Here is a 26,699-nt window from a genome sequence, read left to right as displayed (position 1 = left end):
TGTTTGGAGTGTTCTTCTTTTCAAGCTTTTGTCATTCCAAACATGACTACAAGCATCATGTTACATGCACACAATGACCACCAGTATCATGTTACATGCACACAAGTCTGCACACATGTATATGTCTAACTACTTGTAAAGGATAAATCTCTAAAACTAAGGTCAAAGAGTGTATGTACTTCACAGTTTATAAAACTAATGTCATATTACATTATTACTGTACTCTTGGTCCTGATCACTACTTCGATATATCTCCAGGCAGATATCATATCTTAACATCTGTGGTATGTTTTTGAGTCACCATGTCCATGGTGACATGTTGTATATGTACACTGAACTAAAACTTACTATTCAAATCCCCAACCTAAGGCTTAATCTCTCCCTATTCACAAGCTACTTATTATCGACTTCCTACTTACCGAGGCATCTACTGTGTTGCAAATAAAAACCTAGTGTGTGGCTACTGAGCTGGGGTAGCCCAGACGTCAAAGCTATGTAGAAAAGTTGAGTTTGTCTGGATGCTAAAGTGCTTTAGTTTGCATCATTGCCTTGACTTGGTTCAGCTTAACAGTGACTTTTTTTTTTTTAAGGATTGATGACTTGACGACTGCTTGGCGATAAACTTTAAGTTCTTGAGAAAATAATAAGCTTTTGAATTCATCACTTTATTTAAAAATATAATTCTCTTTTGTGCGGTACTTATAAGCATAACTGAGTATGTATAATTCTCAAATAGCTTCCTTTTTGTGTAACCAAGTTGAACTTTTTAAAACCAGCTTATAAACTGGAACGTAGACTGGATTTCTACGTTAACTACTGTGATAAGGATCTAAAGGTAGTCCACGTGCACTGTGGTCAAGAGCTGGAACCTAATGGAGGAAAACACTGGGGTGCTGTTATGTAGACTCACGTTAAGACTTTGTGTGCACTCTAGAGAGAGAGCTAGGGATACATAATCCTGACAGGCAACATTCCTGATCTTCAACATTGAACCAGTTAAGTAGGAACACACTTAGCACTAAAATGCCGGCATGCCAAATGTAGGAGGGTTTCACTGAGCCCAAAAAGTCGGTTTTGAAAGAGATGACCTTAGCAGGCAGGCAGGCAGGCAGGCATTTTCTATTTGTGACGTTATCAATTATCATTGATATTATCATTATCAACTATCACTATGGTCAAACTCACTTTTCTCACTACCCTACATAGATCCCTTATGGCTCTTGACAGCTTTGAGTAAAATTAACTAGTTAGAAAAGTAAATATTGAGGGGACCATTACCTCTTGTGGTGACACCTTCTAGTGAAGTTTAAAAGTATTTCTCTCAGACACACACACACACACAGACACACACACTCACTCTCTCTCTCTCTCTCTCTCACACACACACACACACACAGACACACACACACACAGAGAGAGAGAGAGAGAGAGAGAGAGAGAGAGAGAGAGAGAGAGAGCGTAATATAAGAGCGGTCAGCATCATTGACAGGAGAGTATCATCCTCCAAATGCTCTCATTGTCATTCAAGTAACTGAGATATGTCAGTTGTATCTAAACCACAATTAAAGACTGCAACAGCAGAAACATTTTGTGCCAAAGATGAAACCAAGGTTATCCTGATATCCACTTATTTTTTAAAAAGAGAAAAGAAGCGCAAAGCAAAAAAAAAAAAAAACAAAAAAACAAAAAAAACAAAACAAAACCAGAAAAACCAAAGTGCCAAGAAAAAAAAAAAGTACAGCTATTGTCTCTGGGTGACTTGAAATAACAGCTTGGTGTCCATTCAGCATAGTGGCCACAGCAGCCAGTGACAGACAGATGAATGGCTGTACACACGTGATGTCCTGCATAGGACATCAGATCAAGCACAGTTTCCCTTTACAGTTTTACAGCCATCTAAGTAGAACAGAGTGGGAAAGCCTGACCCTCCTGTTTGAGGGTGTTGGCCAAACCAAATAACAGATCAATAGCAGAGTCAAGTAACCCAGAAACTCCAGACACAGTATCTCCGTCGTTCTGCATGTTAGATGTAGGCTCCTGAGACAAAATGCTTAGCAAACAGTGGACTCTGCACAGTGAAAAATTATGTTTGCCTTTGATCTGACACTTGAATTGAAGCCCCTAAAAAATGTTAAGTAAAGTTTCTTGAGGTGTTGTACGGCTTATTTCTCAAGGACTTCACATTTTTTCTTTCTTTCTTCATATAGAATGAGTTCTTCGAAACTGAAAATACTCCTGTAGTATAAAATGATGACATGGCAAGCTCCTGTGTGAGGGCCAGGAAACCCTGTTCTTCATTTCACAAGGAAAACCGTATAAGGTTATCTTTGTGTGGCTAATCTGCTGTAGTTGATTATTTTTAGAGAAACATGTCAAATGCTAATAAATGATTAAGTGATTTAGAGTGTGTTGACAGAGAAAGCCCGAGCTGAAATAAGATGTTAGCTGTAATTTATGATGTGAGACAGTCCCCTCCAGAATTTTACAAAGTCTTCACGAGGTTGGTTATGTTTGGTGATACAGGCCGCTGGGGTGTCTGAGTTTACCTTGGCCAAAACATAGTTGATATCAGCCTTCTGTGTCCTTGTGGTTTACAGTAAGTCCCTGTAGACTCTGATAAACATGTAGGAGAACATAATTAATTAATTAATTAATTAAATTTTTAAAAATCATCAAAACACGGTGGAGGGTGTGGGAAGGTGAGTGAAAAGTAGGGATGGAAATGAGGCTAATGACCATCTTTTTTTTTCTCCATCTTTATTAAATTGGGTATTTCTTATTTACATTTCAAATGTTATTCCCTTTCCCGGTTTCCAGGCAAACATCCCTCAATCCCTCCGCCTCCCCTTCTATATTGGTGTTCCCCTCCCCATCCTTCCCCCATTACCACCCTTCCCCCAACAATCCAGTTCACTGAATGACCATCCTTCTTGAGTCAAAAATTTATCAGCCAAATTGACAAGGATTTTCCTCCCTCTTTGAGGCTCTTGCTCCTTCCCTGCTTCCAGAAAGAACACAAACTAACCTCAGAGTGGTTACACTGTATACACCCTCTCTGGGTGATTCAAAGGGCTTTTAGGTGCTGTAAAATTCAGACATCTGCCAGTAGGTTACCACTGCCCCATGAGGGAGTGCACAGTACCCGGCCCGACTATGGCATGACATGACTTAATACACTTGCTTGAGTTCATTTCATCTGTGCTTTATTCTGAGTCCTGTGGCCATATGGATTCCCAGTCTTAGTCTCTTTAGGCATTTTGGGGGAATCTTCTTAGGATATCCAGCTTAGATAAATGAACCTAGCAGTTCTGTTATTTCCCTTAGCCGGATTTCTTTTTCTTTTTGTTGGGTATTTTTTTATTTACATTTTAAATGTTATCCCCTTTCCAGGTTTCCCATCTATTAACCCCCCATCCCATCCTGCCTCCCCTTCTTCTATGAGGGTGCTCCCTCCCTCACCAACCCACCTACCCCTTCCTGCCTCTCTGCCCTGACATTCCCTTACACTGGAGGGGGAGGTCCAGCCTTCTCCCCTCATTGGTGCCCAACAAGGCCATCCTCTGCTACATATGCAGCTGGAGCCATGGGTCAGTCCATGTGTACTCTTTGGGTAGTGGTTTAGTCCCTGGGAGCTCTGGTTGGTTGGCATTGTTCTTCTTATGGGGTTGCAAACCCCTTCAGTTCCTTCAGTCCTTTCTCTAACTCCTCCAATGGGGACCCGGCTCTCAGTTTAATGGTTGGCTGCGAGCATTTACCATTGTATCTGTCAGACTCTGGCAGAACCTCTCAGGAGACAGCTACATCATGCTCCTGTCAGCTGCACTTCTTGGCATCAGCAATATTGTTCGGGATTGGTGGCTGTATGTGTATGGGATGGATCCCCAGGTGGGGCAGGCTCTGTATGGCCTTTCCTCCAGTCTCTGCTCCAAACTTTGTCTCCATATTTCCTCCTATTAATATGGATTTCTTAAAGATAAATAATGTGTCGAGAAATCTTTTAAGCACCAATTGTGGATATGTTTTTAAGTTTAATTTGTCACCACAAAGTCAGAGATCTATTTAGTCACAGAAGTCTTCCACAGCCATGTGTAGAGATGAAACAGGTTCCCAGGGCCTCGGCTTCACACAATTATGAGTGTCGCTGTGTATGTTGGGACCTTCTTAAGCGCTGTCCAGGAGGCCCTAGTTGATATCATTTCTGGGCACATATTTCTCGCTCACATAACCTAATGCTTAAGTGACTGCTGCACTTTTACTGATGTCAAAAAACTTGTGATTTATGTCTGTCTCTGAAGACATAGGTACCATATATATACCTATTCAGACACAGAAGTTCCTGAGTGAGTTTGAAACTCCCCCAGCAAGGGGTTGGGGATTTAGCTCAGGGGTAGAGCACCTGCCTAGCAAGCGCAAGGCCCTGGGTTCGGTCCCCAGCTCTGATAAAAAAAAAAAAAACAAAACTCCCCCAGCAAAGTAAAATTTATCTCCCACAGGAAACAGATTTAAAAAGAAAAAAGAAAAAAAAAGACGATCTCCTTTCCTCAAGTTTGGAAATGTAACATCCCGTTATTCCCTTCTTTGGATGTTTACACAGTAAAAAGCTCCTCTCTGATGCCAGCCGTTTCACATACGTATCCCCAGCTCGTGGCATGGAGCAGTCTGCAGTTCCCTCTCTCGCCTTGCCTGCCCACCACTCTTTGTGATCATTCCTTCCTACCTGTGTGTACCATAATCTAAGGTCTGTCCCGGATCGCAGGATCTCGCTACCCAGTGAGAAGCAGCAGGATCTGTTGTATGTCAGTCATTTCCTTGACAGGTCTGTCGTGGAAGGAGGACTGTGGGAGAGGGATTACCTTTCACCTCTTCCTGTTCAGCTGGGAAAGCCAGAACTCAAGGAGTGCTCAGCTCATCACTGTGCTTCATCCCCGAGGTCCTGGCTTTATGTCAAGAGAATCGGATCCTCTGGGATAGAAGGTACAAGAGGCAAATCTGCTGTCTCTGTTTTCTAAAGAATATATTTAGAGGATAAGACTGCAAGCATTGTGAAAAGGTTTGGCATCAATTTCGGTCTTGTGGTCAAAAGCAATCACTTCTTGAATCATTTTTATCCAACGAGCATTTAATGAATGACCGCTGTGTGCCGGGCAGAGTTCTGGGCACTCTAAATAGGGTAAAACGGTCTACCGGGATTTTTGCTCCAAGCTCAGCAGACACTCCTAATTTTAAAAATGTAAAAAGAAATGGTCTGTGTGGTTAATGGGGCGAATGAGCATTTCCTTCTGCAAGATGATTAGCTTTGGCATTTCCCGATGGGATGGCGTTTTGTTGGTATGAGCTGGGTATTAGCAGGTGCTTTCCCCATTCAATTACTCAAGAATGTAATTTTTAATTAAAAAGAGCAGTGAAAAAAATGTAAAACTTGTTGGAAAATTTTGGATTTATTTAATAATCTTAAAGAAAGAGCCTTTGTTCTCTGAGATGCCACTTACACTTTTAGAAATATTTTACAGTCATGCAATACAAAATAATTTTATAATGTGAAGTTAAAATAATTTATTTAGGTTCTCACGCCCTTTTGTTTTTAAACTGATAAAAGATTATCAATTAGAAGACATGAAAGTGGGCTGTTCTTGAGTAGAATTCTGGTGATCGGCCTGGTGGTATCTTTTTCCAATTTACTGTTTATTTGTTTGGTTTTATCTCTCAGAGGAAGTGTGCTGTGGAATCAGTGTAAGCAAGCCTTAGGGGAAACAGGCCAGAACAAACATGGCACCCCACTTTGTCAAATAAACACCACTGTGCAGTGCCTGTACCACCCATCACCAACAAAACTCTAGAGTTCCAGGAGACAAAATGAAGTACCCCTGTCAGTTACAGGGGTTACTGCTCACAGGCCCACCAAGATGACGATTAGATAACATGTATCCAAACTTAGCTTTTAAAAGCATCTGTCAGTGTCATTTCTGTAGAAAGGACACACTGATCTTTTTCTTCCTTTTCCCTTGTGGTGGGGACTGAGCCTTACACCTTACACCAGGCTAAACATACATTCCGCCCTACCAAAGAACAGCTTCAAACCAAGACCAATTTTTTTTTGTTACCTTTAATCCATCTTCGAATACCTTTAAATTATGTAATTAAGGAGGCAAAGCCCAAAGATAAAAACAAAAAATTTAGAAAATAAAAAAAGTCTGGTTGTTGCATTTAAAACAGCATCGCTTCCTGATTCGATAAAAGTCTATTGGTTTCCAGTGACTGGTGAGAGTGAAATTTCCACATATGATTGAAATTACCTAAAAATATCCACTCACAAGACTTTACAAACGCTATCTTGGTTGAGAGTAAGCGCCTTACAAGCTCCCGGTCTTCCGTGGTGAGGACTCAATCATTAAAGAGTGGATGTTTCCAGCAAGCCCCAAAGACTGATTTCCCAAAGATGATCCGTGGAAACCATGTGGGTGACAGTACTGAGTGTCAGTAGTGGGCACGGATTCTGCCAGAGGCAAACAGACTTTGTTGGGCGTCTGCAAAACCTTTTAATTAGATAGCATTAGAGTAATGTCTAAATAGTAACGACGGATCAAGCATGCCGTTAAACAGTCGGTTTGGGCTTTGTGAAGAAAGGGCACTAGAAACCGTTTGAAGTTCTCTTCCTTGCTACAGAATGATGGGATGACCATCCTGCACTCTCTCCCCATCTCTGACCTCGCAGAACAGCGGCTGCCAGTTTGGAATTGAAAGCGTGAGATCCTGAAGGCTAGCGAGGATTAATGCTCTCTTCTTTGCAGGCCTTTTCCCTTCAGAAGTGTAGCTTGGAGAGTAGGAATCGCTCAGCTAGGATCGGGCTCCTTACTATCTCTCTGTTGAATTTGAACAGCATTGCTCCAGTTTGGAGTTTATGTTTGCCTGTCTTCTGTGATAACTCGGGTCAGAGGTTGGCCTGCAGCCCTCTCGGTGGTATGAAGAGTCAGTCCAAATGCCTGGGCTGAGCCAAAAATAATATCAACCTCAGAACAGAGCCCAGATGCAGCACAGAGATTGTTTTCATTGGTCGCAGGTCTCCCCTTTGGTGGCCTGAACGGTCACATATCTTAAATCTTCTAATGGATGTACCTGCCTGCAAGGTGGCAGTGTTCGTGCTTGGAAACAGTTTGAAAAGGAGTGAAATCTTTTAAAACATCAGAGCATTTGTTACATGAATAAAATAGTTGGAGATTTAAGTCAAGTTTCTTCACAAAAATGTCATTAGAATTAAAAATGAGTGGATAGAAAAGAGATAGAAAGTAGATGATGATATGATACGGATGAAGATGATAGATGATAGATAAACGATAGATTGATTGGTAGATTAGATAGATAGATAGATAGATGATATAGATAGATAGATAGATAGATAGATAGATAGATAGATAGAGAGATGATAAATGGATAGATGATTGATAGATGATACATAAGTAGGCAGATAGATGATAGATAAGTAGATAGATGATTGATAGATGATTGATTGCTTGATTGACTGATAGATGATACATAGATAGGCAGATAGAAAGTGATAGACAAATGATAGACAAATAGATGATAGATGGATAGATAGATGATTGATAGCTGATACATAAGTAGGCAGATAGATAGATGATAGATAAGTAGATAGATGATTGATTGATTGACTGATAGATGATACATAGATAGGCAGACAGAAAGTGATAGATAAATGATAGACAAATAGATGATAGATGATTGATAGATAATTAGATAGGTGATAGTCAATCAGTCAGTCAGACAGACAGACAGACAAAGGATAGAAAGATGATAGGTAGATGATATGTATGAAGTTGAGAAGTCCCTCAGTCTGACATCTACAGGCTGAGCCTGTCAGCTAGGGAGCCACTGGTTCAATTCCTAGTTTGAGTACCACAGAAAATGTGAGAAGTCTCAGTTCAAGCAAGCAGGCTGGGAAGAAAAAGAGCTGAAGTCTTCCTTCTTGTACTTTCTAAAATCTCCTCAGACTCTTAATACATTGGATGACTCCCACCCACATTTCAGACAGCAATCTACTAAATCCAGAGAATCAAGTGTTAATTTGGGGGCTGGCTGGGATACACCTCAGCGGCAGACTCTTATCTCACCTGAGCCAGGCACTGGGTTTAATCCCTAATACCAAACATACCATTTCACTCAAAAAGCAGGCTGTGTTTGGGAGCGCCACAATGCCTGCCAGTCAAAGAGGTGTTTAGGGTTGTGTCGTACAGGACACAGTCTCCTGCTGCAGATAGATGTTCCCCTTCTCTCGCACACAGCCATGAGATTCAAAACGGTTTTGTTTACCCTCAAGCTCTTTCTGTAAGCAGCTTTTGAAAACAGTTTGGCCGACGTCTTCGTGGTTACAAGCACGGACTCCAGAGATACGCAGTTGGGAGTGGATGAGCATCTCTTACTTAACCAAAGCAGACACAGTTAACATGAAGAGGACTAAATCATCCTACCATCTCGCGGCTTAGACAGTAATGCACTTGGTATTTCGGTCTGGGGTGGGGATTCAGATGCAGCTCAGCTAGGAGATTCTGTGCAGTACCTCTCACCAGGGTCCACTAAAAAGACCGGAAGGCCTTGCGTTTCTTGAAACTCTGGAATCCTTGACCAAGGCTGAAGCATTTCCTGGCTCATATACTTGGCACTATCTTGCTCCTTGGTTTTAGGGGGCCTCAAATATTTGCTGTGATTGCTTTCAGAGAAATGTCTGCATGTTCTCACAACACAGCATTGGCCTCCTCCAGATCAGAGGATCCCTGAGGGGGTGACAGGGCTGTCATACCTTTTATCAAGTCTTCAGAAACAGACCTGTATTGTTATTTCTGCCTCGTTTTATTCATTAAGTAGAGTTTATTAAGTCTGTGTTTGAGGTTTCAAACAAAGGAAAGGAAATTAAGCTTGATCTTTGGAAGGGCAATGCATCATAAACTGTGTGGGGATGTATAAAATAGTCATAGCAAGTTAATAAATGCTAAGCCTCCGCTTTCCCTTCTGTAGCATGGGAACAGCAGTAACAGTCTTCCTCAGGATGGCTTGGGAACATCAGTAATACAATAAGTGGGACATGCTTCATAAAGCACCTGGTACCTTGCAGGTAACATGTAAATTAACTTTGTTTCATATTCTTGATGCCTCTGTGGCCAATGAGAATGATTAGATAGAATATTGTCTGAATTATTTATAGGACATGGGGTTACCAGAGGCCTTCTAGCCATCTGAGACATTTTTCTTCAAGAGCCAGTAGCCATTCTCTCAGAACTACTTGAGTTCACAGCTGGGTCAGAACTGAGGGGCCCAGAGTTTCCCAGCTACACAGCTTCACTGGTCTCAAGTTAAGTTCCACAAATAACACAATAGCCCAACCCTTCACATCTTATGACAAAAGCTCATCAGCACGTCCTCCTGCCTGGCTTTACTTTCAGTGTGTGTTTGTGTGTGTGTGTGTGTGTGTGTGTGTGTGTGTGTGTGTGTGTAGTGTGTGTGTGTGTATACATGTGTGTGTGGTGTGTGTGTGTTTGTGTGTGTGTGTGGTGTGTGTGTGTGTCTGTTTGTGTGTGTGTGTGTGTGTGGTGTGTCTGTGTGTGTGGTGTGTTTGTCTGTGTACACATGTGGGTGTGGTGTGTGTGTGTTTGTGTGTGTGTGTGGTGTGTGTGTGTCTGTTTGTGTGTGTGTGTGTGTGGTGTGTGTGGTGTGTTTGTCTGTGTATGTGTGTGGTGTGTGTGTTTGTGTGTGTGTGTGTAGTGTGTGTGTGTGTACACATGTGTGTGTGGTGTGTGTGTGTTTGTGTGTGTGGTGTGTGTGTGTGTGTGTATGTTTGTGTGTGTGTGTGTGGTGTGTCTGTGTGTGTGGTGTGTTTGTCTGTGTACACATGTGGGTGTGGTGTGTGTGTGTGTTTGTGTGTGTGTGGTGTGTGTGTGTCTGTTTGTGTGTGTGTGTGTGTGTGTGGTGTGTGTGTGGTGTGTTTGTCTGTGTATGTGTGTGGTGTGTGTGTGGTGTGTGTGTGTGTCTGTGTGTGTGTGTGTGTGTGTGGTGTGTGGTATGGTGTGTATGTCTGTGTGTGTATGTCTGTGTGTGTTTGTGTATGCCATATGTATTTCAGATAATGAGAACAGTTGAACAGTTTTAGAGAGATAGCCCAGTCCTTAGTTTACTGAAACCAGTGAAGGGAAAGAGACCTGATATCCCACTAAACAAGTTCTCTCTATTCTCTAGACATGTTCTTGGCTCTAGAGTTCCATCAAAGCCTCTGCAAACAAGCATCCAGCTGGAATGCACAGAATGCCCGAATAGGTTATTTTAATTGAGCTCTGAGCTATAGGATTTATATTTAAGATTTACAGATTAGGTCAAATCAGTGAATCTATAACCAATGTTTTGAACATTTGATTGATTCTTTATTTGCTAGTAACCAGGAAAAGCATTTACAGTTACTGAACTATTAAAACAATATTAATTAAATTTGTTCTTTGGCAGTTTCATACAAGTCCACGGGTATAAACATACATAATTAAAGGGAATGTGTTTTGTCTATAGTTAAATAACATGTCATAGCACTTCGACTAGGCTTATAGCACTAGATTGAACCCCTACTGTTGAGTGGACCTCAAATCCAGTCAAAGAGTGGTTGGTTACCACCCTAACAATCATGCACCATTGCACATGTGGACACACCTTGCTTGGCAGTTTGGAGTTATAGTTCATAGAGTTCACAGTTAGATAAAACCAGTGTTGTGATTTCTCCCCCCATAGCCCTCATAACACCTGCACTTTGAAAGCCAGTCTGTAGGGAGGTGGGTTCTAGCTCAATTCCTCTATATTTTGCAATCATGGTAATGGGTGTCTTCAAATGAACTAACCTTTAAACGTTTAAAATAAAGGGGACTGTCAACCCTGAATATATCAAATACTGAGTCCTCCACAGGTCAAACAAAAGGAAGGGAGCAGTTACTTTTCTCACCAAGGTATTCTTGGAAGACAGGGGCATGTAATATTGATTTTGCCTTATATAAAATTTAACCAAACTCTTATTGAGAAAAGGATGTCTAATCAGCCTTTTGATTGTAGAACAGGATCAGGGTATGTCTCTCCTCAGGGTCTTTAGCAGAACTAAAGCTTCTCCATGGAGGAGTTTTTAAAAAGGAAAAAGAAAAGAAAACCCAAGGGCTAAAACTAGAGAGTTGGGTCAGCAGTTCAGAGCACACACTGCTCTTCCGGAGGGAGGACTGGCGTTCTATTCTAGTCTCCCATCAATCAGATCGCAATCACTTACAACTCCATTTCAAAAGTTTCTAATGCCTTTATCAGGCGTGCACAGGCACAGCGTGTACATATCGGGCACACAGAAGCTTACACATAAAATAACTAAATCTTTTAAAAAGTGTGGGCTGGTCATTACAGCCTCCTGGGTAGTTATCGTTACCTGATATGTTACTTTGGACATCTTATATCCTTCAGAAAAGTTAGGAACCATGAAAAATTAGCTACAGGTAAAAATCAAGAAGCTAGTATAGCCATGAGTCAAGAGGGACTCTGGGTGACATCCAACAATGAGTAAAGTATCCTGCTTAGGCCAGACTTGGGAGACCCTGATCAGAGATTGCCAATGCAAATGACTTCCAGGGTGGAAAAAATAATGTAAAGAAGAATCGTACTGATTAGTTCTGAGAAGAGAAAGCAAACAAACAAACAGAAAAGGATCTAGTTGGGGACAAGCATCTGTGTTGGGAATGAAGCAGCTGAAATCAGATAGTCTTAGCTCATTGTCTGTTGAAGAAATGCTTTGAAGAGAAGTTGTGAGTGTCTGCAGTCACATTGCTTGTCCACGTAGGTTTCTCAGTCAGATGGTGATGGGGGTGAACCCAACGCAGATGTGGGTGTCATACAGTCAAGGTTTAATCTCTACATATTTAAAGCCCAGGTGAGCAGTGAGCAGAACATCCTAGCTTCTGCCCTGTTTCAAGACTCCAAGGCCATTGTTCCTTTTAGGACCGGAGGGCCTCGTCTCAAACCTTAAACCGATAAGGAGACTTCTGTGGGAACTCTGGTTGGAGGCAGGAGTAACATTTAGGACCTCATTTCACAGATTGTATTTCCGTTATTTTATTTGCTCACTTTATGTCCCCCTCACGGCCCCACTCCTTTAAGACTTTTCAACAGGGCCAAAAGGAATGCTCAGTAGTTAAGAGCGTTCACTGTTCTTAATAGAGGGTGTGAGTTCAGTTCCCAGTGCCTGCAGTAGCTCACAGCCACCTTTCTCTCCATCCAGTTCAAGGAAATCTGATGCCCTCCAATGTGGAGACAAGCATACACATACATGTGCACATATAAACACATGAGAACACACGTATATACATTAATAATAATTCATAATTCATAATTTAAACAGACAATGGTTGAGCTTTCCCTTCCTAGAGTCAGGTCTTTCTCTGGTGCGGTAACTAGAATAGTCTCTGAATTTTCCACTGTTCTCCAAATCCTCTGCCTTGTCTCTGCTGTCGTAAGCCTTAAGAGAAACTTCTATTTGTAAGATCCATCTTCTTAGAGTGCCATTCACTTTCTGTCACTTTCTTTTTATCGAGAGAGCACTGGGGCTGATGAAAGTCACGTTTATTTTTTGTTTTTCTGGAACCACAAGGTTAGAATCTCGGTACCACTGGTATGCCCTATGCGTGCACCTCAAAAATTCTGAGGGTTCCTCCCAATAATTTTATTTGCGATGTTTACATGTGAAGATGTTTTAACTTTTCTCCTATTGATGGGCATCACAATTTACAAGTATTTACACCTCACTTGGATTCTGCCCCAGGGAGCTCTGGCTGCCTGGGGTCTAGCAGGAGTGTTGTTGGATCTACTATATGGGGTCTATGTTCTCCCTTGCCCTCTCAAGAACCACTGGGTCTTGAGAACCACTATAATGTTCATGGAAGCCTGAATACCAGCCCAAAAGGAGTGAGAGTTAGGGCAGAGCAATTGCCACGTCTGTTTGAGAAACCCATGGAGACAGAGCCTCTGGTAAGTTTAACGTAAGCTATTTCTTCATCTTGGAGCTGCCGCCTGCTGAACCACAACTGTGCATTTGCACTGAGCAGGCTCACTCGATAAAGTAACACAGGGCCATCTACATAATCCGCTCCTTCCCATTTGCCTTCTATCTTGCAAAACAATCCTAATTCTGATTGCGTGGTGACAACCAAAAGCCCTCCTTCTGAAGTATACTGAGTACAAACAATATTACCAAGGACGACCATTCTTCCTTTCGTAGGCTCCTAAATGAAACCAGTCAGTCCAACCCATAGCTGAGAGCTGCAATTCAGGTCTAAACTGGAGTTGACCGAGACCTGGAGATAGACTGAAACAACTCGCTCCAGCAGAGGAACAAAAGAGGAAACCTAGTAGTTCCTCATAGTTCCTCAAAGCAAGAGTCCCTCTGTCGAATTGCTGTGAAGGCTCATGTGTATAAAAACCAGATACAAACAGGAAGGAAGAATTCTGTGGTCCTAGTGCCCAGGTAGCTCACACAACTGGCTCAGATTGAAAACACTGAAGCTCGGAAGTTTCACTGCTCAAATGGCTTTTGGGCCAATTTCCCCCAGAGAAGAAAATCTTGAGAAATCTCCAGGACGAACAGCATTTCCGATGCTTCTGGTGTCTGACTTGGTGTGCATGTTCCAACCATCCCTCCGTGGGTCACAGAATTCCTGACTAGCTCGCTGTATTTTCATACAAAAGTCAAATAATAGCCAGGTTCCTAATAGGCAGTAAAGCTGAAAACATAAAGAAATAGAAATTCGGAGAAAGTTCACAGGGAAAGTAACAACTAGGAAGGGTAACTATTGGGCATCAAACGCCCCTCCGGCCACGGTTGTGGACAATCTAAGGGCACATCACAGGGATAAAACCGGTAGGTAGCCTCACACATTTTGACAGAGCCAAGGTTTCTGGAATTCTTATCCCCAGTGGATAGCTGGTATCCCACTTGGCAATATACAGTTCTAAACGCCAAACTTGTAAACTACCTATAAAGTGCTTGGTTTATTTTTTTGGCAAAAATATAAATCATTCATTTTAGCACGAGGGCCTGATTATCGTGGCAGCACGTGGCCCAGCCTATTGCCATTTTGTACAAAGGTACAAAGTCATTTTTTTTTTCCTTTCGTTGACCACATTCTGAGCAACAAGTTACCTTTTAAAAATAACATTACCATCACACCATTTTCCTGTCCTTTTCCTAGCCTACTCTACGGCTGGTGTGTTCATTGCTTTAACCAACTACAGACTTGTGTTGTCTCTTCAGAGACATTCTTACTGGGAAGCCTATTGAGAAAACACCTCACATCCCATAATAGGGCTATTTCTGTTGGATACCATCTCAGTTGGGAATTTTCATATGTGGGGTTCCCTGACAAATAGCATCTGAGGCTTATTTGACAAAGATTATCCCAGACCTTGCCGCCACTCCTGGACATCACCTTCCTGAAGTCAGTGACTGGCTTGCAATGGCCCTTTCCTGCCTGTTAAGGTCCACAGCCTTGTCAGTTTCCAACCCCTATATGAAGTACATATGCAGGAAGTCTCCCCATGTATCTCTGTAACTTTTCATATCTAATTTAAAGATTAAATTGGACTCACGTTCATTCTTCCAATCTCAGTCGTGATGAGACAGACTGTCGCCTGTGAGGCCATGCTGGTCACAGAACAATTCACAGAGCTTGTCGCACACACTCCCTGGAGTAACGAGGCAGAAATCTCCAATTGTGTTTCAGGATAGCTCTCGCTTTTGTAAGGTTATTTTTTTTTTAAAAAAAAGAGTTTTTCAAGACCCCACAGATTATAAATATTTTTCTTTATTTACAAACTCTCATGAATATTAGATCCAGATGTCTACCTAAAGTGATTCATTTACCAGTGTGGCGAGCCCAGTGTCTAAGAAGGGAAACAGCTCCGTTTAACAGCAGTTGTTGATGCCAGATAAAGAGAAATATATGTATAAATATGGAAAGAGAATGGACTGTGTCTTTTCATTCAGTACCTATGCGTTTCGGCAGCATGAACGTCTGCCAAGTGTCTGCTATATGTCAGACACCATTGGAAGCAACTGAGGAACTCATACTCTGTCTTACACTTCAGAGAGTCGGAGAGCAGAAGCTAAACAGGCAATAAAGTATCTTTTATAGGCAGTAAGAGCTGCTAAGAACTATAATAAAGGGAGGAGGGTGAAGGAGATAGGAAGGCCTGGCCCGTGGTTGGAGGGGCAACGTGTTCTAAGTAGGTCCTCTGGGGGAGAGGAGATCTGAGCAAGTCCTGAGGGAGGTGAGAGGGCACATGTCCATCTGTAATGAGAAGACTGGGTAAAAAGTAGCATAGACCAGATGCCCTGTGGCAGGCATACACTGACCCAGTGCATCTAAGGAGTGGTGCGGCTGAGTTAGTAAAGTAAACTACTAATGAGAACAAAACCTTACCCAAGATGCAATCCACAGACCACAGGAAGCTCAAGAAGAAGGACTGCCAAAGTGCAGATGCTCCACTCCTTCTTAAAAAGGGGAACAATAATATTTATAGGAGGGGATATGAAGGAAAAGTTTGGATCAGAGACTGAAGGAATGGCCATTCAGAGACTGCCCTACCTGGGGATCTATCCCATACACATAGAGTCACAAAACTCAGACACTATTGCTGATGCCAAATGTGCATGCTGACAGGAGCCTGATATGGCTGTCTCCTGAGAGGCTCTGTCAGAGCCTGACAAAGACAGAGACAAATGCTAGTAGCAAACCATTGAACTGAGAATGGGGTCCCCATTGGAGGAGTTAGAGAAAGGATTGAAGGAGCTGAAGGGGTTTGCAACCCCACAAGAACAACAATGCCAACCAACCAGAGCTACCAGGGACTAAACCACTACCAAAGACTATACATGGCTCCAGCTGCATATGTAACAGAGGATGGCCTTGATGGGCACCAGTGGGGGGGAGAAGCCTTTGGTCCTGCCAAGGCTGGATGCTCCAGTGTAGGGGAATGTCAGGGCAGGGAGTCAGGAAGGGGGGTGGTTGGGGAGGGGAACACCCTTATAGAAGAAAGGGGGTAGGGATAGGATAGGTGTTTATGGACAGGAAACTGGGAAAGAGGATAACATTTGAAATGTAAATAAAAAATATCCAAGGGGAAAAAAAGAATAATTGGAAAAAAAAAAAAGGAAACCTTGAGCACCCGTAATGCTATCTGCAGAATAGGGGAAGTCCAGTCATCTCCTCTCAAGACTATTTAACCTTTTGTTTAATAAAACTTATATTCTAACATGGTCATTACCTGAGCTCTGAAGCTTTGTGAAATATCCAGTTTCCATTTTCTAAACCAGTGGCCCTCAACCTTCCTAAAGCTTTCACTCTTTAATACATCCACCACACATGTTGTGGTGACCACCACACATCCCTCCAACCATAAACTTATTTTTTTTCTTTCGATGTCACAACTCTAATTTTGCTACTGTTAAGAACCGTAATTTAAATATCTGTATTTCCAAACTGTTTTGGGTGATCCTTGTGAATGAGTCATTCAACTCCTCCCCCACAAGTGGGCCACAGCCCACAAGTTGAGACCCTCTGTTCTAAAGGGTCATTAAGCAACTGGGTCATTGGCCCTTCTGACAAGACCCTGATTGTGCCACCAGTCTACACAAAATGAATCTCATAAACCGGCTGCATTTGCATTACTTCCAATGTGTTCTATATTGGGCACAGGGGCTTTTCAAAGGGCAGTTCTTCCTTCCCTCTGACTGCTAATCACCAGCCCTCAATGATCAGTTCTGAGGCGGCCTTGTGAAAAATCTTTGTAACAGCCCTTCACCTCTCCTCTATGCAGCTGCTGGCAGGGGACTGGCCATTTGGAGCTGAGATGTGCAAGCTGGTGCCCTTCATACAGAAGGCTTCTGTGGGGATCACAGTGTTGAGTCTATGTGCTCTAAGTATTGACAGGTAAGAGTCCATTCTTAGGCCAAGGAGATCCTAACCCACCATATAACTGCTCTGTCACTTAGGAGATGAACTATGCAATTCAATATAACCAAGCCCTACCTGCCTGAGAGATAATTCTGTTTACGTCTCCAGATATCGAGCTGTTGCTTCTTGGAGTCGAATTAAAGGAATTGGGGTTCCAAAATGGACAGCAGTAGAAATTGTTTTAATTTGGGTGGTCTCTGTGGTTCTGGCTGTCCCTGAAGCCATAGGTTTTGATGTGATTACGTCGGACTACAAAGGAAAGCCCCTAAGGGTCTGCATGCTTAATCCCTTTCAGAAAACAGCCTTCATGCAGGTAAGTTCACTTCGCCTGTTCTTCCTGCACTTTCCTTATAAATATTTAACTATCTCCCCCAGTTCCCCACCTTGGTAAGCTATTGATTTATTACTACCTCTGGCATAAATTAAGAGTTTGCATCCCAAGACTGTGAGGTTAACCATCACTAATGACCCGACCTACAAGAGTCAGGATAATTATTCCTCCAAGAACACCCTGGGGATCCAGATAAATCAAGTTCCTACAAGAATGGCTGTGACTTTATGGCTTTTGTGTCTAAGGTCCCACAGGATTGATTATTATTGTGTAGTCTACACAAGACAACCCAACATTGTCAGAGAAGCAGATGGTTTAACATATGTTTAGATAGAAGTTGCCTAATTGTAGTAGATTTGGAACAGCAGCCTGACCCTTCGTCTCTGACGGTAAAAGAAAAGCTGTCTTGCAAAATAATATCAAATTTTGGCCACCTACTAAAGAACTTCTGATCAGAAAATAGGAAAGCATGGGGATATTAGTCTCCAAATGATAGATCCTAAGTATAAGATTTATTTTAGGCAGGATTGGTTAATACAAAGGGGGTTGATTGGTCTGAATATAACCAAGGATTATTTTCTATTTTACATGTAAAAGACTATAAAAACTTTATGAGCTACACATTCGACAATCAGTGAAGGAGCAAAGTGGGTCACCAATGCAGAGTTGAGAAGAGGTTGTTGTTTACCAGAAGGGGAATATAGCACATTGGGGACATAAAATTCTTTCCAACGTAGATATATCTGAATCGATAAGGTTTTCTGAAAGGTAACAGTAGAAAAGAACACAGGAAAAGTGTAACTCTTGATTGACCTTTCATGTAGACACTATTGACTTAAATGGCCAGTACAGACCTCTTCATACCTGGTTTTCACACTAAACACACTTAATAGAAAGGGAAAACATCACCTAACACTGAAATAGGTTTATATACTTAACACCTAACATTTGAAATACCTGGTTATTCAGTGTTATCTACACATAAGAATTTTGCTCAGCTGCCTACAGGTTACTATACTGTCCCAAAGAATTGAAATATGTTCTGTAATATTTCTTTAATTTAATGCAGGACTTTAATTATGTGTTCAGTAGACAGGGCCCATGAAATTCTATACAGTACATAGACGGAAGACGTTACCAAAATCATTGTCCTTTGATGAATATTTTATTTTTAGTTGACATTTGATACATAAGGTGCTTTAAGCAGGAGATATTAATCATAAACATTTCTTTCTTCCCATAGTTTTACAAGACAGCCAAAGACTGGTGGCTGTTCAGTTTCTACTTCTGCTTGCCGCTAGCCATCACTGCGATCTTTTACACCCTAATGACCTGTGAGATGCTCAGAAAGAAAAGTGGTATGCAGATTGCCTTGAATGACCACTTAAAGCAGGTAAGAGGATGGGAGAATCCAGTAGAGGGAAGCCCTAACTATGGTCAGATGGAAGTCATGATGATGGTGATGATGGTGGTGATGGTGATGATGATGATGATGATGATGATGATGATGATGTCACCAAAAATGATGATAAACTAATATTAGACACTAGAACATATTTTCACTTTCATCCTTCATTCTATTTCTGTAACAAAAAAACATTTTATATTACTTGTTTAGAGACTATATCATCTACAATGATCTAAAGAGAATCATTGCCTTCTGCTGTTGTTTTAAGCTAGAATCTCAATTAGCCCAGGCTAGACTTGAATTCAGCATGTAGCCAGAGATAACCTTGGATTCCAGATCCATTTGCTTCTGACTCCCAAATGATGGTAGTACAGACCTGTGCTATTTTTCCAGTTTCACTCACATATGCGTGCATGCTCTCTCTCTCTCTCTCTCTCTCTCTCTCTCTCTCTCTCTCTCTCTCTCACACACACACACACACACACACACACACACACAAAATGGTTGTATAATATATTTTTAGATTTATTTTATGTATGTGAATGTTTTGCTTGTGTGCGTGTGTGTGTGCCTGGTGCCCATGGGGTTCAGAGTAGGGGCATCAGATTCTATGAAACTGGCGTGATAGATGATTATTGACCACTATGGAGGTACTGGCAATCGAACCTATTTCTTTTGCAAAACAAGTGCTCTAAGCTGCTGAGCTGTCTGTCCATCCCACTCCCCCAAACCCTTAGTTTTAAAACATGATCCCTAGCGATTTTAGGTCTAAGTCGCACTAATTATCTAACTGAAAGCTCATTGGCCCAAGTCTTTATTTGTGTGAATACGATTAAGTATCTCTGTGATAAGAGTGTGTGTTAGCTTTATAAGGATCCGTTGTTCTGTTTCAGAGACGAGAAGTGGCCAAGACAGTATTCTGCCTGGTCCTCGTGTTTGCCCTCTGTTGGCTTCCCCTTCACCTCAGCAGGATTCTGAAGCTCACCCTTTATGACCAGAGCAATCCTCAGAGGTGTGAACTTCTGAGGTAAGAAAAGACAGTAGAACACATGTGACATGGAAAGAAATGTGGCAGCTATCTGGGGGAAGGTAGAGGGAGGTAGGAGGGGGTGCTGAGGGGGAGAGGTAAAGAAAGACCAAAACGCAATGACATGTATGTCATAACATGTATGTGATAACATGTATGTATGAAACTCAGTAATCTGTGCTAACTTAGGTTGAAAATAAGAGACTAGAAATAATTATGAAATTGTCTTCCTGATGTTTCTCCATTATCAATCCGTCTAATAGGCAGAAAGAATACTATTTTCTTATCCACAGAGGCCAATTAAGACTCCCCATTTTCCCTTTACTCCTGCTCTAGATGGGTAAATTAGAGGGATTGGGAAACCTTGGGAATGTGGGCACAGTTGTCAGAATGATGAGTGACAAGATGAAAAGTGTCAGATCCGAGATGTCACTGTTCACATCAGTCCCCTCTCTTCTGAACACCCCGTCACTTCCAAACGAGAACCTTACTTTTCAAAGAAAAAGCTGGATGTGGGAGATGAAGGCAGTGGAGATGCCAAAGACAGAGAGAGAGAAAGAGAGAGACAGACAAAGAGAGAGAGAGAAAGAGAGAGAGAGAGAGAGAGAGAGAGAGAGAGAGAGAGAGAGAGAGAGAGAGAATGGCAGGCAGAGCAGCAGACAGGTGCTTTACAGGCAAATCGGTGGTTAAGCAAATCGGTGGTCAAATCATTGCGTGCACGTAATTTGGGTTTTCTTCATAAACACACAAAGGTGTGCATTAAATCCACACTTGGAGGAATGTAATCTTTACAGACACATTTGGGTTTCTTGCAGTTTTTTGCTGGTTTTGGACTACATTGGTATCAACATGGCTTCTTTGAATTCCTGCATTAATCCAATCGCTCTGTATTTGGTGAGCAAGAGATTCAAAAACTGCTTTAAGGTAAGGGATTCTTCTAAGATAAAAAGTATCCTGTGATCTGGCATCCAATATGGGCTTTAAAAAAACACTAATATCCCTATCTAGAGAGAGCTGGAAAATTGCTAATTTTTCCTGCTTTGTAATATATGTGATGTTTTTAAATATTGCATTTCCACGACAGGACATATTTGTATATTTGTCAGGAGTCAGCCATGCCCTGATACCTTAGCCACTCACCGATACAATTAGACTTGATCAGGTTAATAAAAAATAACATATATTGATGAACATTATCATGCGGTCAAATAAGAACGAAACACAGTTAGATGCAGTGTTCCTCCAACTTGGTAGACTTTTTTTATTGTTCATCTGCGCTTTGTGTTCTAAGTCAGTTTATCTCTTTTTCTCATGGACTTTGGGAATAAAGTCAAGGACTAGGAGATGGCTCAGTGGGTGAGAGGGCTCACTCTGCAGGCCGGTCCAGGTCAGGTCCCCAGAACTGATGAGAAGAGTGACCCATGCTGTGCTGGGTAAGGAAGGCAGAGGTCGGCAGGGCTCTGAGATTTCAAGGCCAGTCCGAGTTACATAGTAAGGGCCTACCTCAAAACACCAAAGAAGGGAGAGGGAGGATATCAAGCGTGACTGCCCTCATGCCTAAAATTCTAGTGATAGGATTGCTAGGGACTGGCAGACACTAGCTTAGCTCCAGGTATAGAGACCCTGCTTCAAGGAAATAAGGTGGAGGGGGATAGATCAGGGCACTCAATGGCTTCCTCTGTCACATCACATACATCACACACACACACACACACACACACACACACACACACACAAATAGCAAGTATAAATAAGTTAAAATAGTTTCTACTGCATCTTTTCTACCTTCTATGTATAGTGGCAATATGTTGCTGCATGTGGAATAAAGCATACTTTAACCCAGATGTTTGCAACGTGGCAGCCCTCCATCTATTCGGGCATTCTTTCAATAATGCAACACCAAGAAAAACATGCCTCCCCTCGCAAGAGAATGAACACTGTCCCTGGTATTTCATTACTTGAAAACCAAAATTCATTTCATCGTAAACACTGAAAATGTCCTTACCCATTCATAACTCAGACATTAGTGGTGGAAGAGAACTTTTATCCAAGCCAACTCCTTTCTTTACAGAACAAAACCCCTGCTATTTCTCTGGGCATAGAGTTTATCATAACATAAACAGAAAACCTATTTCCTTAGACCCATAGTCTATCATAAAACAAACAGGCCGAACAAAGTCTTAAAAGTTTAAAAACTCCAGTGAGAAGTAGAAAAATAAAACCATGCTTTATAAATTTATAAATTTATCATATAACAATATCGGAAATGCATGTGTAGCTTAAAAATAGCTAGGCTAGTAAACTCATTGGCCTGGGAAGAAATGTAGGTCAGTGTTAAGACAAAGCAGATTATGGGGCACTTATACTAGTCACATCTGAGGACAAGCATGTGGGCAACTGTCATATTTGTGTTCTCAAGGAAAAATGTTTGACTTTCATGGTTGTCACACATTAAGTACCACTTTCCAAGTAAATAACTCTAAGTGTCAAAAGGTGGCTTTCGGGCTAAAGAGATGACTCAGCAGGAAAAGGCACTTGCTGTACAAGCTTGTGGGTATGAGTTCAAATCCAAGCACACACATCAAAAGCCCGGCTTGCCTGCCTATGCCTATAACCCTAGCTTTACAGACACAGAGATCCTAAAGACAGCCTGATCAGTCAGCTAGGCAGACAGCGAACTCCAGTGAGAGATCTTGTCTCAAGATAGTAAAGGAGAATGCAATAGAAGGAAACCACAGACAATCTTCTCTGGCCTCCTGCACAGTGTGTGTGCATCCATACACACACACACACACACACACACACACACACACACGCACACACACACTCACACACACGCTCACACACACACACAAACATACTCACACACTAGCACACACACACTCACACACAAACATACTCACACACTAGCACACACACACTCACACACAAACACACTCACACACATGCTCACACACACACTCACACACAAACATACTCACACACTCGCACATACTCACACACACATACACACAAACACACTCACACACATGCTCACACACACACTCACACACAAACACACTCACACTCACACACACACTCACACACATACTCACACACAAACACACTCACACACAGGCTCACACACACACACTCTCACACACACTCACACACACAAACACACACACCACACACACAAACACACACACACACAGTCACACGCATACACTAAAAAGACCTAGTGATTGTTTCTTAAGTAATGCTTTTTTATCCCTTTGTACTTCATTATTGCCAAAAATCAGCACATGCCCCCAATGTGATTGCCTTTTCAATTTCTAAAATTTTGTTTATTACTATTGTGTGAATGCAACGTGTGTATGAGAATAAGTGTGTGCATCACATGATGCATAAGTGCTACGATATGTTCGTATATCTGTGTGCATGCGTGTATGCAGGTATGAGTGTGTGTGCATGCACGTGTGCGCATGTGTGTGTGAGAGTGTGTATATGCGTGCATGTGTGAGCATGCCCATGTGCATGTGTGTGCACACAGACAACATGCAGGTGCCTGTTCTCTTTCCACCGTGAGTTCTAGTGCTCAAACTCATGTCAATCAGGCTTGCCAAGTGCTTTTACCCACAGAGCCATCTTGCTGGACTTAATTGCATCCCCTTTTTAAGGGGGAAGAGGGGGACATGGAAAGAGAGGGAACCATAATCCCACACTGGCAAGGACAGTCAGGGCCCCAAGCCCCAGAAGAGTGGTGGCCGTGTGCCTGAGTAAATGTGTAACGGCCGTTCTGTTTTATACAGTCGTGTTTGTGCTGCTGGTGCCAAACGTTTGAGGAAAAACAGTCCTTAGAGGAGAAGCAATCCTGCTTGAAGTTCAAAGCTAACGATCACGGATACGACAACTTCCGCTCCAGCAATAAATACAGCTCATCTTGAAGGAAGGAACACTCACTGAATCTCATTGTCCTCATCGTGGACAGATAGCATTAAAACAAAATGAAACCTTTGCCAAACCCAAACGGAAAACCGTGCTTGCGGAAAGGTGTGCACGCATGGGAGAGGGATTGTTTTTTAACCGTTCTAACTTTCCACACCTGATATTTCACGGGCTGTTTACAACCTAAGAAAGCCATGGGAATGAATGAAGCCTCGGGAAAGCACTTAGATTCTTAGTCAGCACTTCAGCACGGCTCTTAAAAGCCCTCACTGCACTCACAGCCCACTTACATTTAAAAACAAGAACTCAAACTCTATTCAGGGGTTTATTATCCAGTCCTATGAATCTGGATACAGGAATGCATGACATTGCAAAACAATTCTTAAAGCAAAGTTTCAATTGCTCGATTTGAGACAAAAAACAAAACAAAACAAAAAAAAAACTAACAAAGTTTTATGCATAGTATCACCCCCACTAATCCGATCGTAACTATATGCAAATTGAGAAAGCAATATGGTTGCTGCATTTCTTCGGTCATTACAGACATTGAAATGATCAGAAGGGGCGATGAAAAAGAGAGGCACAGCCTGGATGTTTGAAATCATCATACTCCTTAACACTCAAATAGGCACAAATGTCACAGAGAAAACTTGGGAAAGCTGAGCTGCTATGCCTGAGACTTCTGAAGTTCCCACACACATGCTGTACAGAAAGACACAAAACAGAACACTACCTATGATTTCTTCAAAGTTCTTTCAAGGATCCTTTCATGACTGAACTTTAAATTCCACTCGATTAACTCCATCATCTGTAAATACTTAGCTATTAGCTATAAGCACTACATGTAGATGACTTAACGAAGGGCAGGTCCCAGCGTTCAAAGCTTTCTGACAAAAGATGCCAGTAACCCGGGTACAGACAGAATGGGAATTGCCTGGTGCAGTGTCCACGTGGCAAAGAAGCAGGGAGCGTCCTTTCAGTCACGCCGCAGCAAAAACGGTCCACGGCACAACACGATAGCTAAAATACCATCGCTTAATGTCATAGGAGGTAGTCACTGTAGCCAGCTCTCTTGATGGCGTATCGCCAATTTCTTGTGTTATTTCTGAAAATCGCCAACAGAAAGGCATTCTGGACGCGGTGCTTTTTCTAAAACTTAGAAGCCAAACTGCTTTGGGGTCTACAAGACCCTCCTCATTGAGCATTCTTGTCTAGGTTTTGTTTGTTTTATTTTTTTTTAATCTCCTTCCACAGTGTGCCTTAGGTTCACTCCGGACGAGCAGTGTGTGAAAGAACGCCCAAGAGAAAACTGAAGGGAGAGGAAATGAGGTGGGGCGGGAGGAAACCGGTGGGGAAAGATTCCCATTATTAGCCCTGTGTTCGTCACTGCCACGTCATATCAGTGTGAAAGGTCCTGGTTCGGCTCCAGCAAAACACAGCGCAGCATTCTCAGAATGACTCGGGAACAAATCAAAACCCAGGAGCTTTAATGTTGTCTTAAAATATAACAGATTTTTCCTTCCTTCCTTCCTTCTTTCTTTCTTTCTTTCTTTCTTTCTTTCTTCTCTTTTTCTTTCCTTCTCTCTGTGTCTGTCTGTCCCTCTCTCTCTCTCTCTCTCTCTCTCTCTCTCTCTCTCTATATATATATATATATATATATATATCTTTTATTTCTTTCTTTTCTTTTCTCTCCTCTTTTCTTCTTGTAACCCAGGCCACATGTTGAAAATGAGCTAAGAATGCAGTTTTCTGCCAAAATCCACTGTGACAAGACAATAAACCCACACAGGACAATGAGGTAAAAAACAAAGCACAGTAATGAATCGGCGTGCCACGTGACTCTCTTCAGGAGTCAACCACAGTTCTTGTGGACAGGTTGTGATTTAATCACAAAGGACACCCAAAAGCTTCCATTTTAAGTTAGCTATTGAGTCCTCAGTAGTTTCACATCGTGAATGTATTTTTAATTCTTCTTAAGTTTCAGATTGGTTCTATTGCTGTGTACTAAATTCTTGAGTCCTAACATCCTTGTTTAACCCAAATGTTCCTTCTCTCATCATGTTAGACTCATGGGTAATAATCATCCTGCCAAATCATGAAATGGCATAAGAACACTATCCATGCAATATATGCAATAAAACTATATTCAGTGGCTTTTTTTTATTCAAAATTTTAGCATACAGAGCAGGCGTGGTAAGAAACATGCACACTTTCTTTGCATAATTGAAGCCAAGATAAGAGAAGGTACCATCGTATTTAAAGCATAGTTTCTAACATTTACACTGCCTAACATAGCAATGCAAAAAAATAGTGTTCCCAGGGATGTTAGAGGTCAAAAGACTTATGAGTGAATTCAGTCTGTTTTCTCCCTAAATTTTCTACCGCTATTGTTGGTCTGTGTTCAAACATTGCTCAGTATTGATCATGTGCAACGGCCAAAGGAACACTGTTTTCATCAAAACGTGGGTGTGTCGTGTCTAACATGCAATTGTAATAAAGCCATGTGAAAGAATTGTGTTTTGTTTGGCTCTGGTCACTTAAAGTGGCAGCCTGTGTAGTTGCTAACCTCTTGTTGTGTAAGCAAAACCAATAAACACTCAAATGGTTTAAAAGAGCAGCTTGCCTTTCTCTATTCATTCACAAATCCTATGTCGATCATTAAAGGGAATAGAGATGCTGTACACGGATATTATTCATGTTAAATATATAATTATCAAGAAATAGAAGTGACGTTAAGTGCCACTATGGTCATCACACCACACACACACACACACACACACACACACACACACACACACACACATATAGCCATCCCTTACAGTTGATCATTTTCTGATCACACATATGTAGCTATCCCTCATAGTTGATCATTTTCTGATCATACATACCTCGCCATTCTTCATTCACAGTTGATCATTTTCTAGTCACCACCCGGTATCTTTACCTTTCCGTATCTGCATAGGCCCTTTAATTCTGTTATGC

General features: G+C 41.8%; 1 protein-coding gene across 2 annotated transcripts in view; it reads left to right on the top strand.

Annotated features, from left to right (window-relative positions):
• Positions 1–26,331, top strand: part of Ednrb (endothelin receptor type B) — a 31,276-nt gene extending 4,945 nt beyond the window's left edge. The window contains exons 3-8 of one of the 2 annotated variants that reach the window (XM_006252431.5): positions 16,888–17,000; positions 17,133–17,337; positions 18,599–18,748; positions 19,657–19,790; positions 20,606–20,714; positions 23,582–26,331. In XM_006252431.5, the coding sequence (XP_006252493.1) occupies positions 16,888–17,000; positions 17,133–17,337; positions 18,599–18,748; positions 19,657–19,790; positions 20,606–20,714; positions 23,582–23,716 (846 nt within the window). In that variant the 3' untranslated portion in view covers positions 23,717–26,331. The remainder of the gene's footprint in view (positions 1–16,887; positions 17,001–17,132; positions 17,338–18,598; positions 18,749–19,656; positions 19,791–20,605; positions 20,715–23,581) is intronic. The other variant, NM_017333.1, reaches the window with a different exon arrangement.
• The last annotated feature ends 368 nt before the right edge of the window (positions 26,332–26,699 follow it).

The sequence above is a fragment of the Rattus norvegicus genome, chromosome 15 (genome assembly GCF_036323735.1).
Source record: "Rattus norvegicus strain BN/NHsdMcwi chromosome 15, GRCr8, whole genome shotgun sequence".
Lineage (NCBI taxonomy): Eukaryota > Metazoa > Chordata > Mammalia > Rodentia > Muridae > Rattus > Rattus norvegicus.
This window is presented reverse-complemented; position numbering and strand designations above follow the sequence as displayed.